This window comes from Phocoena phocoena, chromosome 1 (genome assembly GCF_963924675.1).
Source record: "Phocoena phocoena chromosome 1, mPhoPho1.1, whole genome shotgun sequence".
In the NCBI taxonomy this organism is placed as follows: Eukaryota; Metazoa; Chordata; class Mammalia; order Artiodactyla; family Phocoenidae; genus Phocoena; species Phocoena phocoena.
Window position 1 is genome coordinate 4,359,040 of NC_089219.1, and position 18,914 is coordinate 4,377,953.

An 18,914-nucleotide genomic window follows, 5' to 3' on the forward strand; every position below is an offset into this window, starting at 1 on the left:
GTTAAGGTGCCAATCTGTGGAATATGCTCCCCCCTGGGGCCAGACAGCCCCACTCCAGGGCCAGGGAGGGCTCCGGCACCGCCCACAAGTCCCCCAGGAGGGGCCGTGACTCGGTGCGGGGAAGCTGCGATGTGACAGCGTCCCCCAGAAGGGAAGGAGGAAGGCTGCTTGACAGGGTGAGGCCCTGCCCAGCTGTGCCAGGAGGGGAAACGTCCCAAACAAACGGTGAGCGTTGAGTAAAGAATGATCCCGCGAGGCTACCCCTGACGCACAAGCCCTCTTTCTGCTGAATTCTGGAGAGGGGTGGCAAGGGCAGGGGCGGTGGCCCTGCGAGTCAGGCCCGGAGCCAAAGCAGGGTGGGCTGGGAACGCCACTAGCCGGGCGACCGCGGGCTGGAGGCGCCGGCCAGCGCTAGGGCGCGCCAGGAAGACGCCGGCGGCCCGGGCAAAGTGCTTGAGAGCGACAGTCCCGGCTCCCGGCGGCCGGGTAAGGGGAGCGGGAGTCCGAGCCCGCGCGCCTCACCCCGGAGCTTTCGTGGGCCCGGAGGGAAGCCGCCCCAGCCAGGGCGCTCGCCCTCTCCTCTAGCACGTCCCGTCCTCCGCCCGCTCCGGGCCCCACCCAGCCCACCCTGGGGCCGAGACCGGCCGGGTCCGGGTATCTGGTCCCGCCTTCCCCCGCCCGTCCCCGCGAGGCCAGGGGTGCGCGGCGCGGGGCGAGAGTGCCGAGTGCGCGGCACTAGCAGCCGAGCGAGATTCCCGCCCCCTTCAAGGGCACGCGGGCTGACCCCCGCGGCGCCGCGTCCCCTCCCCGCTTCGGGCGCCCGGCGCAGGCCCCCGGCGGTCCTCCGCCCGCGCCGCGGCCAGGGTGGCCCCTATCGTACCCGCCCTTGGCGGCCCGCGCGCCGCTCCCCGCCGCTCGCCCAGCCCCGCGCCCTTGGCCGCGCGGCGCCAGCAAGGCGGGAACGCAGCCCGGCGCCCCTTCCCGCGCGCCGCCAGCGCTGCCCGCGAGGTCCGGCCCCGGGGCCCCGCCGGTCGCCTCGTCCCCCGCCGCCCGCCCCGGGCGCAGCCGGCGCCCCGCTCACCTGACATCTCGTCCTCGTTCTCCATCTCGTCCGCGAACAGCCGCGGCAGCTCCTCCTCGGTGCCCAGCGGGCCCCGCATGCCCGGCGCGGGGGGGAGGGGAGGTGGGCGCCCCCCTCCCGCCGGGCGCGGTGCCAGCCTTAACCCGTGTGCTGCCGGACGGGCGCGCGCGGCGGGCGAGGCGGCCTCGGCGAGAAGATGGCGGCCGCCTGCCCCCCCCCACCCCCCCAAACCTCCACTCCCCCGTCTCGACCCCCTTCCTCTCGGCCGCCTTCGCCCCGCTCCCCGCAAAGCCCGGGCTGCTCCGCCCACCGCGCCCCGCAGCCTGAGTCCCGCAGCCGGCCGAGGCGGCGGCGGCAGCGCCGGCGGCAGGCAGCAAGAAAGGGGGGGGCGGGAGGGGGGGGCGGCACACATGCCCGGATTGTGACGTCCAGTCTGGTTGCTGTGGCAACCCCATCCCATCGTTCCGGCAGCGCGACTAGTTAACAGCAGAGAACAAGTTGGGGGGACTAGTCCTGAGACTCTGGGTGCGGGGTGGGGATAGGGCGCTCCGGCAGGGGGAGCCGTCGAGGCGACCACGCGCCCGGGGACCCGACGGCCGAGCTGGGAGCTGGGACTCGGGTGGGCCGGGCCCGGTGGGAGGCGGGGAAACGCCGGCCCGCGCACTCCCGGCAGGGCCCAATGCCGCTGCCGCCCCCGCCCGGGATGGGTCCCCAAGGGCGCGGAGGCGGGGTCCCCGGGGCAGCGGGCAGCGAGCTCCAGTATTTCGCTCACACGCGCCGAGACCCTGGTCGCCCCGCACCGGCCGCAACACGCTTCTAATCCCCTTTCCAAAGAGGATTCGAAAAAAAATGCGTCCCGCACTTGGGGAAGGGCCGCTCTGGAGACAGTGGGTCTGATTCCTCCAGAAAAATCTGTACAGGCTGGCTCCTCCCTCACCCCATCGCGCCCCGCTCCCACCGCACACGTGCCCACTTCCAAAACGCCCCTCCAGGCGGGGTCCGCTTTAAACACATCCGGACCCCCGGGGGTGATGCGGGCTCTGCGTTCTTTGTGCCCAAAACTCCGCGCGGAGCGGGAAGGAACCGCGCCGCCAGCCCTCGGTTGTTAAAGGTGAAGATGGAGGCCGAAGCCCTCGGGAGCAAGACTAGAATTTTAAACACGCGCCACCAGCCTCGGCTGCAGCAAGTCTTAAAGCTACTCTACGAACGCAAAAGTTTCAGGGGCGGGCTTTCTACCCCTAGAAGAGCCAGGAAAGGGCGGGCGCTCTCACCTCACTGCCTGGGGCCAGACACGTTTGGGGGAAGCCACTGGAGACCCAGTCATGCCAAGGACCCTGTCATGCCAAGGACCCTCAAGATCTACCTGACTTGGGAAGCCCAAAGCAGCCAGGAGGAGGTTTCCTCTCTGGCACCCACCCCTCTGGTATTGGCTGAGCACCCGCTCCATCCAGGTGGGCACTCACCTGTTTCACCAGTACCCGAGCCACTGGCATCACCAGGAGGGCTCTTCCTTCCTGGGGACTTTGAGGAACCAGGAGAGTTGTGGGTGCTTGGCAAGGGCCCCTAGTGCAAGACCTCTTGGGGAGGTGGCCACAACCCACTCCACAGTGAGTCCAAGCTGTGACCTGAAGGTGATGGATGGCATGGGGGGCGGGGGGGGGGGGGAAGCTGGAGAAATATGCAGCACATTCTTCCTCCCCCTTCCGACCTAGTGAATTGACAGCAAGCCCCAAACCAAAGCTCCTCTGCAGTCACGTTTGGGAGAGAACAGTCCAGCCTCCCGGAAAAAGTGCAGGGCACTGGGAATCCCGTCTCCAGGATCCCTTTTAAACCACGTTAGGAGAGATGTTGAATCTGCCCCGAGCAGGTGGCCTGCAAGGGCCAAGGGAAGGGCCGCAGGGAAGCGGACTAAGAAAGCAAGGGATCCTCCTGGCCTGAAGCTGTATTTCACCTCCTGGACACGTAGCTGAGGGAACCTCAACCACTGAGGCTTTAGCAGGCCTGCATTTTCCCTGGCAAGGCTGCCTTCCTCTTTCCAGACCTCCTGTTTTCCTGAATGTTAACCAGGAAAAGACCCTAAGTGCCACCAAACTGCCCACCCCAGTCCCCAGCCCTGCCCTCAACCCCTCCCACATGGTGGAATGAGTTCAGGACACTTCCACAGGTCCCTGTCCCACTTCAGAGAAACTGTGACCTACAGCATTTCCCATCACCAGAGAGCCCACCACACACGCACCATTAACCCTGGCTCCAGTTCCCAAGGTGAGGTTAAGTCAGACATCATTCAACGAAGAACAGTTCCAACTGCTTAACTTGGCAAATCAGAGTCGAGATGTTCATCACTCATAATCCTCTCCCCGTCCTTGTTCTTGCGATGGCTGCAGCTAGGTAACAATACTTAATGACCAAAACCAAAGCAAAGCAGAAACTGGAAGGACAGAAACAAATGGATTTTTGCCTAACAATCTCTAGTAGTATTTAAAGGAGAGCGTTGATTACTGTTAAACTATTAAATATACATTTTAATAACAATGGACCAAAAACGACTGCTGTTAAAAACAAGCCCCAGGGCTTCCCTGGTGGCGCAGTGGTTGGGAGTCCACCTGCCCATGCAGGGGACACGGGTTCGTGCCCCGGTCCAGGAAGATCCCACATGCTGCGGAGCGGCTGGGCCCGTGAGCCATGGCCACTGAGGCTGCGCGTCCGGAGCCTGTGCTCTGCAATGGGAAAGGCCACAACTGAGAGGCCCACGTACCGCAAAAGAAAAAAAAATAATCTGCCTGCCAATGCTGGGGACACAGGTTCAAGCCCTGGTCCGGGAAGATCCCACATGCCACGGAGCAACTAAGCCCGCGAGCCACAACGACTGAGCCTGCGCTCTAGAGCCCGCGAGCCACAACTACTGAGCCCGCATGCCACAACTACTGAAGCCCGTGTGCCTAGAGCCCGTGCTCTGCAACAATAGAAGCCACCACAATGAGAAGCCCCTGCACCGCAACGAAGAGTAGCTCCCGTTCGATGCAACTAGAGAAAGCCCGCACGCAGCGACAAAGACCCAACACAGCCAAAAATAAATAAATAAAATCAAAATATTTTAGAACGGACCTATAGACTGTCAAACTGAGGGAAGTCAGTCAGTCAGCCAAATTTCATATATCGCTTATGCGTGGAATCTAAAAAAATGGTACAAATGAACTTTACAAAACAGAAATAAAGTCACAGATGTAGAACACAAACTTATGGTTACCAAGAGGGAAGGGGGGGGAGATAAATTGGGAGACTGCGATTGACACACCACTACATGTAAAATAGGTAACTAATAAGAACTTACTGTATAGCACAGGGAACTCTACTCAATACTCTGTAATGACCTATATGGGAAAAGAATCTAAAAAAGTGGATACATGTATAGGTATAACTAAATCACTTTGCTGTACAGCAGAAACTAACACAACATTGTAAATAAACTATACTCCAAGAAAAATTCATTTAAAAAATCAAAACTATTTTTAAAAATATATTGGCTCTGTCCAAGGTTACCAAGCAGAGGCCTGTCCCCTTGGTACTGCCAAATCTGTAGCTGTCTCTTGTCAGGGACCCACCTCCTAGGGATGTGCCCCCCTCACAGGAAGGGGGGCCCGCACAGGGCCCTGCTTACAGCCTTGTGAAGTTTGGGGTAAGTCAGCAGAAGGGCCAGGCAGCAAGAGGAAGGAGAGCAAGCTTCCAAGCTCCCCTGAACGTGTCAGTGATGGACCAGGGGACCATTATCACCATACTGGGGTCCTGCTCACCTTCCAAGAAACCAAGAGACCCCTAAAAAGGCTGAGGCCTAAATACCCCAAAACATTCTGTAATTTTGACCAATTGTCTTAAAATATATTTGATGTGATCCAACTCTCCCACTTTCCCCCCATCTGTGACACCAATGTTTCCGAACACCTCTGTGCTAGGCACCACCTACCAGCCAGCACTGGTCTATTTCACCACGTGGCTCGTCCCAAAATGCTAGGAGGATGACACTACTCAGAAAAGCACACCTTCACCACTGAAAAAGCCACAGAAAGGGGTAGCGGGGGCTTTTGAAAGGAAAGCAACAAAATTAAACCTCAGATGAGATAGTGTTCACCCAGCCAAGGGTGAAGCCGTGCTGGATTTGGAGTCAGCTGAGAACAAGGCTGCACCAAGTTCCTATTTCACTACCTTTATGCACTTAAATCTCAGCGTGAAACGCTCCAAGACCCAGTCTCTTCCTGTGCCTTGATCAGGCAGGTGAAATGGGTCTAAACTGTGGCTCGGGCACAGCTGGGATAATGGGTGCCATGTAATTCAAGTTCACATCACGTTTCCACCAGAAAGTCATGTGTTTGCAAAGTTATTCTCCGGCTCTGGGTCTGAAGAAATTCTACATGGAGAGTTCGGTTATAAGTCAACTCCAGAACCTGAGGCACCGCGGCATAACTAGGGTGAAGAAAGTGGGAATAAAAGACACATGCTCTTCTCAAACTTAATGAAGTCCAAGGTCATTGTTGGTACAGCAATTCATCAGTGAGGACAACCAATTTATTGTTGCTAAACAGATTAACATGCCAATCCTTTAAAAAAAAAAAAAGCCTTGTACAATAATAGTAGCCATGCGTTAGCCACTTTAATATAAAATGTGATCAAAAGTCAAAATACAAGAGTTCAAAAGGCATAGAAAAACCAAAAAGTTTCAATTTTATTACAAGTTTTAGATTCTGGGAATAGTTTAAAAAAAAAAGAAACTTATATGCTAATTTCAGCCCAGGGCTAATTTTTTTACAACCAAACTAAGAATTACTACAAGGGAACATCAATGCAACAAACAAGTAAAATTTGCAAACCCAAGTCACAAACTTGCTAACAAAGTTAATAATCATGGTAATGGACAGCACCAAAGAGCGACTGACGCTCAGTTAAATTTGAAAGAAACACTGCCTCCTCCAGGGCGGAGAAACAGGCAAACAATTCTGCTTCAAGAAATTTGCATAGAAATAGAAAATGCTAGAGCCTTTACCACAAATGAAATTACAAAGCCTCAACAGGTTAAATTCAACCCAAGGAGCACCAGATGTTAAATTGGAGCCAAGGTATGACTCAAAACATTTAATTTCCAGCTATGCAACTAGAAAGATCACAAGAATTTCAGGTGTGGAAAGGCACCCTAGGCAAGCTCTTGAAAGACATGAATTTGATACAACGTAACCTTAAAACAATGCAGACATTCCTGTAAAATTTAAATTTTAGAGGGCACCGTAAGGCATCAGGATCTCTTCTCAAAGTCACTCTCGATATTGTCAGCAACAGTCACATCTTTATGATCTCATTAATGACCTTTCACAGATCTCTAGCCTGTACACGTACAGCAGAACCCCCAACATCGTGGGAAGCCCTTTCAGTTTGGCCCTGCTTAACGTGTTTGTAGAATGACTTTTAAGCCCAGCTGTGGCCTAAATGGTGTGAAAGGGACTACTCCCTGGGCATCTCAAGACTTCTCTTCAGCCTGAGCTGTCTCCCAGGCCCCTCTCCTCCACACCTGCCCCCGGGGTAAGACTCCAGAACTCTGGGATTCTGAGCCTGACCCCAGGCAACCTCACCGACACCCACCTTTGGAAGCTCCACTATTCCTCATCTCCAGCTCCCCCTGGTGGGGTTCAAAGTGACAGTTTGGTGCAAGGACTTGTAGAAACAATGCTTATTTACAAATTCGTATTTTGTAGACCTCTCCTTAATTGAACACCTGTGACTTTTACAGTCGCTCTCCAGACCCTTTCCAGAGGTGTAGTAGAATATGCGAAGCAAAAGGACATTTTATTTCTACAGGAAGAAAAAGGATTAACATACATAGTAATAACTGTGTCCATCAAGAGTAATTTGTAATCAGAAAATGAAGACAAATGCCCCAGAAGCCTGCATTTTATCGACACTGCCACTTTCCCAAAAAAAGAACCTCAGAAACAAGTCACTGGATCTGCTTTCAGTGAATCAGGAGTTCCCACATTTGTATTCCTCAATCTTTGAGAAAAGTACCAGATGAAACTGACCCACCCCTTTTTGTGTAAAATAGTAACTAACTGAACTCACATCTCCACGCCCTCATCCACCTGTTCAATGACAAACAGTAGTCAGTTCCCTTGAAGGAGACTTACACATTTTGGTATTTCTACCAAAAGAACTGAAATTTTAAAGCAGAAAAAAAGTTTAATTACAAGCAAGTGAGTGGCAGCCCAAGTGAAGCCCTTTTACTATGATTTCCAATTTTCTGTTCAATCCACACTGCAGAGATACAAGGAAAGCCACCATTTTGTTTCCTAAATTTTATTTAAGAATTCATACAAAATACTCCAGATAACTGAGTTTCAATCCTCATCTTCCTCCTCTTCTTCATCTTGATTAATCTGGAAGTAACGTAATTCGTAACTTTCTTTGCTGTTAGCAACTACGCGTAACCAATCACGGAGATTATTCTTCTTCAAATATTTTTTGGTGAGATATTTCAAATACCTGCAGAGAAAGAACACTTCAGAACTGTACCAGATACAAGGCCTTCTTAAATTCTGAAACACTGTAACTTTTATGAAACCCCTGCATTCAAAGTCGTAACAATTCAAGGTGTTTTCCCATGGTTCAAAAATGGCAAAGACAGGCAAATATTATAGCCAGCCAATGCTCTAACGAGAATAAACATCAATCACACTTCATCTAACCTGGACATAAAAATGAGAACAGATTAAGATGGGACTGCTGTCCATGAAGCAACAGCCCTCACCTATAAAATGGTTTTTAGTGACCACTAGGGAAAGAGATCAAGGTAGTAATTTGGCAATTAAGCACACAATCTCAGTACCTTTGATTGAGAAACTGCTGGATTTCCAATGAGCTCCAAGTACTTCACCTCACTGACTGAAACCTGCCATTGAGGTTGCTGGGTTACTGGGACCGGGCCTGAGGGTCGTGTCACACACACACACACACACACACACACACGCTCACTCCTGCTGCGTGACGCTCATCTCCCGATGCCCCCCGCCCCGGCAACCGCCCTGACGGCGACTCTGCAGTGAGAGCACTTGGCCTCTCTAGTCCATCCACCCAGCGGCTGCCTCGGCCTGAGCGAGCTCAGCAGCCAACCCTGCACAGCGCTGTCAGCAAACTCTGTTCACCTAAAGGCAGCGATGCCTCTTGTGCTCAAAAGAAAGCCTGCAATCCTGTTTCATCTCTCATCTGTCTGCTTATGAGGCCCTGAGGTTTATCTATTCTGGCATCTTCCCAAAGCCATAAAGAGGAATAGAACGCCCAGCAAACCCAGCACTGGGCAAATGAACCTCTCCAGACCTCAGACTCGCCCTCGGTAAACAGGACTCATGATACTGAGCATCTCTTCAGACTAGTACAAGGACCAAATGAGATGCACAGGCAAACTGTGGCACTTTAGCCAGGACCCAAATATTAACAAACCAACAAACTCAACACCTCCAAGAAACGAACACTGTTCAACTGTCTTACTTACGCCAACAAAGCAATCTTCACAAAGATGTGAAGATCTCAGTTCAATTCTACCCACTTTTCCCTACATAAAAATAAATCAGTTTGTTAGTTTCATCTAAAAAGTATTCTTTTTTTTCCATTTACTATTTCTACTATATTGTATTCAGGTGAGGTGGTTAATTCAAAAGTTTAGGTGGTTTGAGTATTCTCCTAATAGAATGTTGGGGGAAGCTAGGTTAAAAGCGCTTCCCTGAGAGCTCTGCAGAAGCCCAGGGGGGGGTGTTAAACACACCCTGGAGGCCCTCCAGTTGCCCCGTCTCTCACTCCATCAAACTGCCTTCTGCACAAATGAAATAACGCAGTCAGGCAGAACAGGAGTAGTTCACTTAGCCTTAAAGTCATCTCTTGACTGTTTCAGTTAAAAATGGAAGCAAAGGGGACTTCCCTGGCGGTCCAGTGGTTAGGACTCGGCGCTTTCACTGCCGAAGGTGCTGGTTCAACCCCTGGCCGGGGAACTAAGATCCCGCAAGCCGCACAGCACGGCCAATAAATATTGATTAATTAATTAAACCCTATTCTTTAAATAAATAAATAAAAATAAAAGCAAAGGCTTAACTATAACCAACTTGTCCTAACCCTTCAAACTTCCTACCGTTTGATTCAGTTTGATTAAACGCTCCTAAGAATTATACGCCAGGCTCTGGGCTAGGAGCTAGGTATAAACACGTCCAACTCCGTAGTGACTTGTAACGTGTTTTTAACCTCATTCTCAAAACCAAAGACATAAATATATAGCAGGGCAAGTGAACTGCTGTCTCCAACTTAAAAAAACTGGCCCACAGGAACTAACAGAGTGGCTTCAGTCTAAACTGAGATTTCAGACCCCTCACCTAATTACAGTAGCATTTGCGGGGGGGGGGGCGGGGGAAACCATAAACTTAAAAATGAAAGCTCTTCAACGTCATCTAGAGGCAAAGGAAGCAAGATCTTCACTTTTAAGAACACAGTCTAAGCAAGTCCGAGCATCTTTACCGCTTGAAATACTTTAGCCTGTGAAAAACAAAACTGTAAAAATCTACTAAGAGTTGAATACTTTTAACTACCATAACATTCATCCATTCATCCACCACCCCCTACACTGGACACTGCTCCAGAGGCTAACAGAGGTAACCACAGAGCAGATTACTCAAGGTGGAGTAACATTCCCGGCCAAGGTGGGGGTGGGAATCTTAGTGCTAGGATGCAGGCAAGAAACGCTCATCTCTTTACCATACCTTTTGGAAAAAGGCACCTCGGAAGTTACAGTGATCTTGCTTTTGCTTCTTTCGATTGTTACAACACCTCCTCCGAGATTCCCAGCTTTTCCATTCACTTTGATTCTTTCCTGAAGAAACTGCTCCTGTAGAAATCATCAAATTGACCAGTTCACCCATCTCATTTTCTTTATACTCCTAACTCTAAGCAAATATAGTTCATTAAATGTTCAATCTTAAAAAAAAAAAGAAAATCTTTGGCCAAAGATCTGAAATCTAGGAACAGCAATTGGAAGATGGTATTCAACTGTTTACATATGTAACTGAAAACATCCTAGCATGAACATACGTGACTATTCCCACACATATGCTCAATGTGCCTCTACGCCATGCAAGGCTCTGACTCCTGGGTCTCGGGAGAGAGTAGTCAGGAAACCTAGGCCCAAACTTACAAGATACAGGCAACCAAAGTGACAAACAACTTCTGGACCTAAGACATATGAAGAATTGTCCTCTGTGTGATAAGAGAAAATAGGTCTTCGATCCAGCAGAAGGAACAAAAACATACAGTGACCAAAACAATTACAGATCTGCTGAGGGGCCACGTGCACCATCACCGAACAGCAGAAGGGACAGTGGCCTAGGAGCCCAGAGATGGACTCTGGGCAAACCCCCGTGGAAGCCTGGGCTGGTCATTCACTTCCATGGGTTTCAGGAGTCTCTGACCAAAAAGGAGGACTCTTTTTTGGTTTTCTTGCTATTGCAATGCTACGAAGTCCCTTCAGCTCCCAACTCCTACAGTCCTCTATTTAAAAACTCCAATACACAATATGTTAACTGGCAACAGGTTGGCGGGTGGCGGGGGGGGGGGTGATTAGGTCAGAAATCCTGACCTTTGCATCTCAGACTCATAAATGACTCGTGTTTTCTATCCTCAGGAGGCGTCTAGAAGGAAGACAGTCACATACGCAGATCAGTACAGAGGGAGGAAGGGAGAAGGGAACATCCCAGACACAAACTGGAAGAAGCCACAAGTTACGAGGGGCAAGAGGCCACGGAGAAAAGCAAGAAGTCATTGGCTGGAGAAGGAACTAAGGAGTCAAGTGAAGGACTTCTTGCAGGACAGGCCAGGACACAAAAGGCATCTACCAGAGGGTAGTGAACTACAGGTTACCCGAATTCCACGCTTTGTAAGTAGTGGCTGTAAGGCAAACCTCTGACTTTTCTATTTGAAAATTATTCTTGTTGTACTATTTATCTCGCAGTAGTTGACCTTCTGGACTAAAGAGGAAATGTCAAGTTAGGGTTCTGCACAATATGCCTGAATTCCCCCGAGCTTGGCTGTTGGAGAGGAAAACAGTAAAACGCCACGGCCAAGTTGCAGAGTCAAAAATGTGACAATGAGGTTAATTTTTCTAGACTTATGTGAAATAGAGGAATATTGGGGAATGGGGCCAACATGAGGGTAAAAAATCAGTACAGAGCAAGGCCTGAAAAAAACCAAAAGCTCCAATTACAAATCAGCAAACAGGATATTCTCACAGAAACACTGAAGCTCTGGTGCTTAATAAAAGAGAAAACTCAAGGAGATGCTGCCATCTGTCCAAGGCCCCAGAGCCAAGCATCAGGCCCAGGTCACAGGCACCCCCTTGGCCCTGAGGGTCAGGGTCCACAGCTTACACTTAAAACACACTCAAGTGCAAAGGTGTGCCTGTTTCCTAGTAAATTTTAAGTAAAATCATCTTTGGAAACTGAAGATGATGAGGTAGTTCTCTGGCACTGACGTGCTAGAGCGCATCTCCTTTACTCCTCACAACTGCTACACGGGAAAGCAAGGGTGAGAAGCGGAACTAGACAAAGCTCCAGGGTCAAACAGTAGAGCCAGAAGAGCAGAGTAGCCGGGGCCAGCCAGCAAGCATGCTCCAGGAGGTCTTCTCAGCAACAACTCAAAGGGTTCACTACTGCCCAGGGTGACATCGAGGGTGTAACTTACAAAATTGGCCGCATCCATGATTCCATCTTCTACAGGATGGGTACAGTCAAGAGTAAACTTCAGGACTTGCTTCTTTTTTTTGCCCCCCTTCACCACAAGCTTTTTCTAAGAAAAGTATACAAATGATAACAGAGATGAAGGCATAACCAGTCGCAAAAAAAAAAAAAAAAAAAAAAACAAAACACTCAACAAAAGCAAAACTACTAGAATCGTAAAAGTACACACAAATACAAAAAAACCATGAAACTGTGTTCCCCTGCAAAGGCGCCCAGAGTGGACGCCGGATCACAGTCAAGATGCTGCTCTACAAACCTGGGGTCATGCCCTCTTGAAGGGGAAATCATGCTAGCACTCCTGACCCACGTGCACTTTCCAGCCTCGCCGGTTTCTATGAGCATGAAGGTCTGTTAGCTTATGAACTACAATAAAATAAACGTTTCCTCTTGTTTGCCCTAAAATTTCCAAAATAAAGTTAAAGGAATACTCATTCGTTTTCTTCCAGGATTAAGACACAGGCGTGCACATGCCTTGCGGACCCAAAACAGCTTTAATCTGCAACAAATTCGTGTCCTAACTTTCCAGGCTCGGGTCCTGATGCAGTTTAGCCGTTTTCCCTTCGTCCTGTCTCATCTACCTTCTCAGAACAGCGACCAGAACTACACATCCCAGCAGCCCATCTAACCCCAGCTGGGACAAGGATAAAACTAAAACTTAGGTTCTAATCATAACGTTAATGGCGACAATTCCTGGCCTTTTGACTGATTTAATCTAGCACTTTCAAACCACTAGTTTAACGACAGGGTTCCAGCCTCTGCACTCTCAGAAAAAACCTCCTATGATTCTTCTCCGTCTACAAGTGTAACACCGTTAAGAAAAGCATTTGGACAACCTACTTACCCGCAGGTGCACTTGAAAAAGCCTTTCAGAATCTAAACAGACCTTTCCAAGAATCCGTCTTACCTCTCTTCATGTCTCAAAAAACTTCACCTAAAACCTGTATCAACTGGGTCAATTTTTCAAACGTTCAGCTTTCAACAAGTCACTTTTCCCCCGCCCCCAACATGTCTTCCTAGTAACAATCAAAAGGGCTGCTTCAAAAATCTAGCCCCAGAAATATACAATCAGCAAATAAAAGACCTGCCGGCAAGAGTCTCCATACCTCCCAAAAGCATACACACGCCTAGAAGCCTTACAAGCCCACCCAGGCAGAAAAATGGAGAGGAGCCGAAAATGTTCCCCAAGGGCGTCCCAGCAACGGAGGAGGGTAGGAAAACTTCCTCCCAGTAACCTGGGAGAACGATCTGCAGCCGGAGTGACGCGAGGGCGCCGCGCGAGGGCCCAGTCCCAGCCTGGCTGAGAGCGAATGGAACTGGGCCCTCACCCGACCCCTAAAAGGGGCTGTAGAGCTGCACCCTGAAGGTTTAACTTCCTCCGCAGACGCGAAAGGCTCCTCTAACCCGGGCCTCCCTCTGAAAACAGGCCGGCCACGCCACCTTCCGTGGACCTTTCCACTGGTCACCGAGGGCGCCGGGTCCCCTCCTTCCCCGCCTTCCGCCCAGGTAACCAGGCCCAGGCCTCGGCTGCCTCACGCCGGCCGGGCTCCAAGGGCCGCTGACCGACCCAGGCTGCAGTCTCAGGCTGCCAGCTCCCCGCTGGCCGCGCAGGCAGGGGCCCAAGCCCAAGCCGCGGCCTCCGAGAGCCCCGGGTCTGCCCCTCACGCCTCGGGCCGCGGCCTCCTCCGCCCACAAGGTGCGGGGCCCGGCGGCCGCCCCAGCGTGCTCCGGCCGGCCTGCTAGCCCGGCCCCGGCAGGATGCTGCAGAGAGCCGTGCACCGCGAGCCAGGCAGGGGCCGGGCCGGCGAGGCCCACGTGCCTCTCCCCAGAGCCGAGGCCTCACACGGAGCCATACTAACCACTGGCGCCATCGCCGCAGCGGAGGCAGAAAAGGAGTTGGGTGAACTACGCAGACGCAAAGAGTCCGCAGCGCGCAGAGCACGCAGGGCTCAGGCCGTACTAATCGCTCTGCCACGCCCCACGGTCGCCACCATCTCGCCCTGTACTGTACGCTCGGGGAGCGATTTCTTTTGCCTGAATGCAAAACCTGTCCTCTCACCCGTCCGGAGGATTGCAGGGGGAGGGAGGCAGGGTGGCCTGTCCCACTGCGACGGATCGGAGCGGGGAGCCATGCTAGACTACCCCAAAGAGAAATAAAGGGGTTCGCTCTACTTTTGCAAGTCTTAGAAAGAAAAAAAAAAAAATTAAGGAAATTCAATAATCCATAAATTACCAGCTACTGGGATGGGAGTCGAACTCACTAACTTGGGGAGGTGAGGCCTAATTTGGGGTCCTGATGCCCGAGAGCCCTTGGCTTCTTCCTACCTAAAGCGCCCAGCCTGGAAGCTGGTGCCGGGGGTGGGGGGATGGGGGGGATGTCTCCCTGCGCTAGCCCTCTTTGCTGCAGTCAGGTACACTGTCCACCACCTCAAGTTCAAGACGCCCACACTCCCATCATCACCTCCTAGCTTTCCAGTTTATCCCTTCTAGCTTCCCAATTCCAAACATTCTTCTGCCGGCGCTCCCCAAACTGGCTTATAGACAGGAATCACCTGGGAATCCCTTAAAAATGCAGATTCCAATTCAGTGGGTTTCAGTGGCCTGAGATTCTGCATGACTCAAAGCTCCCAGGAGATGCTGGTGCTGCCGGTCCACGGACCAAAGTTGAGTGGCAAAGGTCTTCATGCCCAGACCTACAGTCCATGGACTGGACCACTTTCACCCACTCTCCCCACGTCGTGTCCTTGCCAGTTAACAATCACTCACTTGCACACACCCTCCAGTCCCTGTGTGCCCTGTACTCACCTAGCAGAAGCCCAATCCTGGCTCACAGTGGTGGGGAGGAAACTCCCCATGCTGTCTGGTCTAGGTTTATTTACCCTCAGGCCTAGTCTGCCAGACGACCAAGTTCCAAACCCACCCTGCTGTTCTTTTTTTTTTTTTTTTATATAAATGTATTTATTTCATTTATTTATATTTGGCTGCGTTGGGTCTTTGTTGCTGCGCACGGGCTTTCTCTAGTTGCGGCGAGCGAGGGCTACTCTTCGTTGCGGTGCACGGGCTTCTCATTGCGGTGGCTTCTCTTGTTGCAGAGCACGGGCTCTAGGCACACGGGCTTCAGTAGTTGTGGCACGCGGGCTCAGAAGTTGTGGCTCGCAGGCTCTGGAGCTCAGGCTCAGTAATTGTGGCACACGGGCTTAGTTGCTCCGCGGCATGTGGGATCTTCCTGGACCAGGGCTCGAACCCGTGTCCCCTGTATTGGCAGGAGGATTCCCCACCACTGCACCACCAGGGAAGCCCCCACCCTGCTGTTCTTGACTGCAAACCACGTTTCTGCTTTACCACCTGCAACCTGGTCAGGTTCTTTCAACGGGGGCCTAGAGGGGAGATTGCAGGCTGGAGAAAGAAGAGACTTCTCCCTGTTTGCTTCCTGCTTGTTCCTGTTCTGTTGGTGTCACCTACTCCTGCTTCTTCATCCTGGTAGCAACAGTTGGAACATTCCAGAAACAGCAGTTGAATACAGTTTGCAGTTATTCCAACGCTTGTAGAACCAGCCTCATTTTCTTCTCCCCAGAAACCCCAGCCCCAGCTGAGCAGCACCCCTTTCTCATGTATCAGCTTCCTGGGCCCTGTTCTTTAAGTGTCTCCATTTTAATAAGACCACCTTAGGAGTGGTAGCCACTTCCTGAAGTTGCTACTGTTCTTTTTTTTTTTTTTTTTTTAATATTTATTTATTTTGGCTGTGCCAGGTCTTAGTTGTGGCACACGGACTCATAGTTGTGACATGCGGTCTTCTTAGTTGCAGCATGTGGACTTCTTAGTTGCGGCAGGCATGTGGGATCTACTTCCCCAATCAGGGATTGAACCCAGGCCCTCTGCATTGGGAGCATGGAGTCCAGTCTTGATACCTAGTTAACAATCCTTAGTGTTCTTCCTCCCGAGTGACATCTCTCCTAACTCTGAGCAAGCCCAGGGGCTGTCTAACAATCTTCTAAGTGATTGTTCTCACATCTCTGGTCAGAATGCCACCTCCTCGCCCCAAAACCTCCCTCTCAGCTGATGACTTCCATTGCTCTTTTTTTGAAAACATAGAAGCAATCCAAAGAGAGTTTTCAGACACACCTGCCTCCACATCTACCCATCCAGCAACAGCTTTACCCAGCTCTGCCTTTCCTCCTGTTACTGCGGAAGAAGCATCCTTGCCCCCATCTGAGGTCAACCCAACACTAGGGCATTCATCTGGCATACTTCCGCCTACTTGAGGATGTCACTCCAGCAGTCCTTGCCCCCCACCCCATGAAATCATCAATGTATCCTTTCTTCTGGATTTTTTTCCATCAGCACTCAACCATTCTTTAACATCTCCCATCTTGGGATTTACTTGGTAGCGCAGTGCTTAAGAATCCGCCTGCCATTGCAGGGGACACAGGTTCGATCCCCGGTCTGGGAAGATCCCACATGCTGCGGAGCAACTAAGCCCGTGCGCCACGACTACTGAGCCTGCGTGCTGTAGCTACTGAAGCCCACACCCCTAGGGCCCGTGCTCCGCAACAAGAGAAGTCACCGCAATGAGAAGCCCGCGCACCACAACGAAGAGTGGTCCCCGCTCGCCGCAACTAGAGAAAGCCCGCGCAAGCAACGATGACTCAACGCAGCCAAAAATTAAAAAATAAAATAAAATAAAGATAAAATCCCCCATCTTAAAACAGAAAAAGCAATCTCTCAACCCCCAACATTCCCGGTTACTTACCACCCCTTTTGTCTCCTCTCTACTGTGGACTGAATGTTTGTGTCCCCCCATATTCATAGCTGAAATCTTAGTCTCCAAAATGATGGTATTTGGAGGTGGGTCCTTTGGGAAGTAATTAGATTTATTAGCGATCGTGAGGGTGGGGCTCCATGATGGGACTGGTGCCTTTCTAAGGGAAAGAAGACACAGGAGATCTCTCTTGCCACGTGAGCCACAGGGAGAAAGCAGCCGACAACAGGCCAGGAAGAAGGCCCTCCCCAGGAGCCAGAGCTGTTTGCACCTGCTCTTAGGCTTCCAGCCTCCAGAACTGTGAGAAATTTCTGTTGTTTAAGCCGCCCAGCCTGTGATATTTTTGTTACAGCAGCCCGAACTAAGACAATCTCTTTAACCAATTTTCTTGGACGTTTCCTCTGTGTACTGTCTGCAATTTCTCTCCTCCCACTTCCTGTTGAACCCACTCTGGTGAGGCTTTGGCCTCCCCCCGCACCCCCCCCCCCCCAGCCACTAGCACAGCTCTCATCAAGGTCACTGGTGATGCCCCCCTGCTAAGCACTGGGGGCGGGTCCTGGTCCTCCTATTCCTGCTTCTGTAGCATCTGACACCACAGGTCACTCCCTCCTCCTTGCTGACCCTTCTTCGCTGGGCCCCCAGAACCTCAGGCTCTCCTCCCGCCTCACCGGCTGCTTCTTCTCCGTGTCCTTGCTTCTCCCTCCTCCTCCGCGGACTTGAAGAGCCACAGGGCACAGAGCTCCTCTCATCTTCATCTGCACTTGACCTTTGGCATGCCCCAGACGCATATCCTTAAATACAGCTCCCCAGGTCTGTGTGTGCAGCCTCCATCTTGAACTAGTGACTTCTCTAAACCAGAGGGTCAAGGTGACCACCCTCACCCCCATGAAACCACTCTCACCTCTCCACCCTTACCCCCACTCTCCATTCCCAGCCTCACCCCCCAGCCTGTGTCCCTTCATCTCCACCCACATTGGTCTTCCTTTCCTTCCTCTAAATTTATTCCAACTTCTGGGACCTGGTACTTGCTGTTGCCGCCACTTTTTTTTTTTAAGTCTTTATTAAATTTCTTACAATATTGCTTCTGTTGTATGTTTTTTTTGTTTTTTTAGCCTGGAGGCATGTGGGATCTTAGCTTCCCGACCAGGGATCGAACCCTCACCCCCTGCATTGGAAGGCCAAGTCTTAACCACTGGACCGCCAGGGAATTCCCACCTTGGCTTTGAACTCTTCCTGGCTTTTCTTGTGTCTGATTTTTTCTCATCCTCCAGGGGCTCTGCCCAGGGTTATCTAGTGTGTCCTCAGCTCCACCCCCTCCCAGCTGCCCTCCATCACATCATCCTGATTCTTTCCTTCAGAGCATTTAACACAGTCTGTCATTATTGTACTTGTTTATTTGTGTACTTGGTTAACCTTGCCTGGTGGGTTAGGTGCCCTTCTTGTGTATGGCGCATGGCAGATGCTCAGTAAATACTACTCAAAAGTAACATTGTCAGGATTAGATGACATAATACAAGTAAAAGAGCTTTGAATAGTATCTTGACCCATAAACATTGACCACTGTTTTTATGACTTGGAGCACAAATGGAAGCAGGGCTAGGGAGGGTCCTTAAAAGAATAGGTAGTTCCTGCCTAGAATTCACTTCCTTTCTTCCCCCGGCAAACTTCTACTCATCCTTCAAAACCCAGCTGGAGGGGGCTTCCGTGGCAGCGCGGTGGTTAAGAATCCACCTGCCAGTGCAGGGGATACGGGTTCGGTCCCTGGTCCGGGAAGATCCCACATGCTGTGGAGCAACTAAGCCCATGCGCCACAACTATTGAGCCTGCGCTCTAGAGCCAGCGTGCCACAGCTACCGAAGCCCGCACGCCTAGAGCCTGTGCTCCGCAACAAGAGAAGCCACCGCAATGAGAAGCCCACGCACCGCAACGAAGAGAAGCCCCTGCTCGCCGCAACTAGAGGAAGCCCGCATGCAGCAACAAAGACCCAACGCAGCCAAAAATAAATAAATAAATGTTGTTTTTTTTTTAAATCAGCTGGAATATTATCTCCTAGTTTTTTCTAGTTAGTAAGATTGGTTTTTATAACTTTTTTTTAATTTATCTATTTTACTTTTGGCTGCGTTGGGTCTTTGTTGGCTGCATGCGGGCTTTCTCTAGTTGCGAAGAGCGGGGGCTACTCTTCGTTGCGGTGCGCGGGCTTCTCATTGCGGTGGCTTCTCTTGTTGCAGAGCATGGGCTCTAGGGCTCGTGGGCTTCAGTAGCTGTGGTT

The 18,914-nt window shown here is 51.3% G+C and overlaps 2 protein-coding genes across 2 annotated transcripts in view; both read right to left on the reverse strand.

Annotated features, from left to right (window-relative positions):
* CHD5 (chromodomain helicase DNA binding protein 5) overlaps nt 1-1,160 on the reverse strand; it is a 61,796-nt gene extending 60,636 nt beyond the window's left edge. The window contains exon 1 of the mRNA XM_065897356.1: nt 1,082-1,160. Coding sequence (XP_065753428.1) covers nt 1,082-1,160 — 79 coding nt within the window. The remainder of the gene's footprint in view (nt 1-1,081) is intronic.
* A 6,247-nt stretch (nt 1,161-7,407) lies between these two features.
* Nucleotides 7,408-13,774, reverse strand: RPL22 (ribosomal protein L22). Its single transcript, XM_065885002.1, has 4 exons — nt 13,746-13,774; nt 11,834-11,938; nt 9,862-9,986; nt 7,408-7,603 (listed from the first exon to the last, which is right to left on the reverse strand). Exons 1-4 carry the CDS (start codon nt 13,755-13,757, stop codon nt 7,459-7,461), a joined length of 387 nt encoding a protein of 128 aa, XP_065741074.1. The 5' UTR covers nt 13,758-13,774; the 3' UTR covers nt 7,408-7,458.
* Between the last annotated feature and the right edge of the window lie 5,140 nt (nt 13,775-18,914).

Excerpts from the sequence above, each read along its gene's own strand:
- RPL22 (XM_065885002.1), bottom strand. Across the intron at positions 9,987-11,833 it reads TCATGGATGCGGCCAATTTT|GAGCAGTTTCTTCAGGAAAG; the intron begins GTAAGTTACACC and ends TGATTTCTACAG. Across the intron at positions 7,604-9,861 it reads GAGGTGCCTTTTTCCAAAAG|GTATTTGAAATATCTCACCA; the intron begins GTATGGTAAAGA and ends CTTTCTCTGCAG.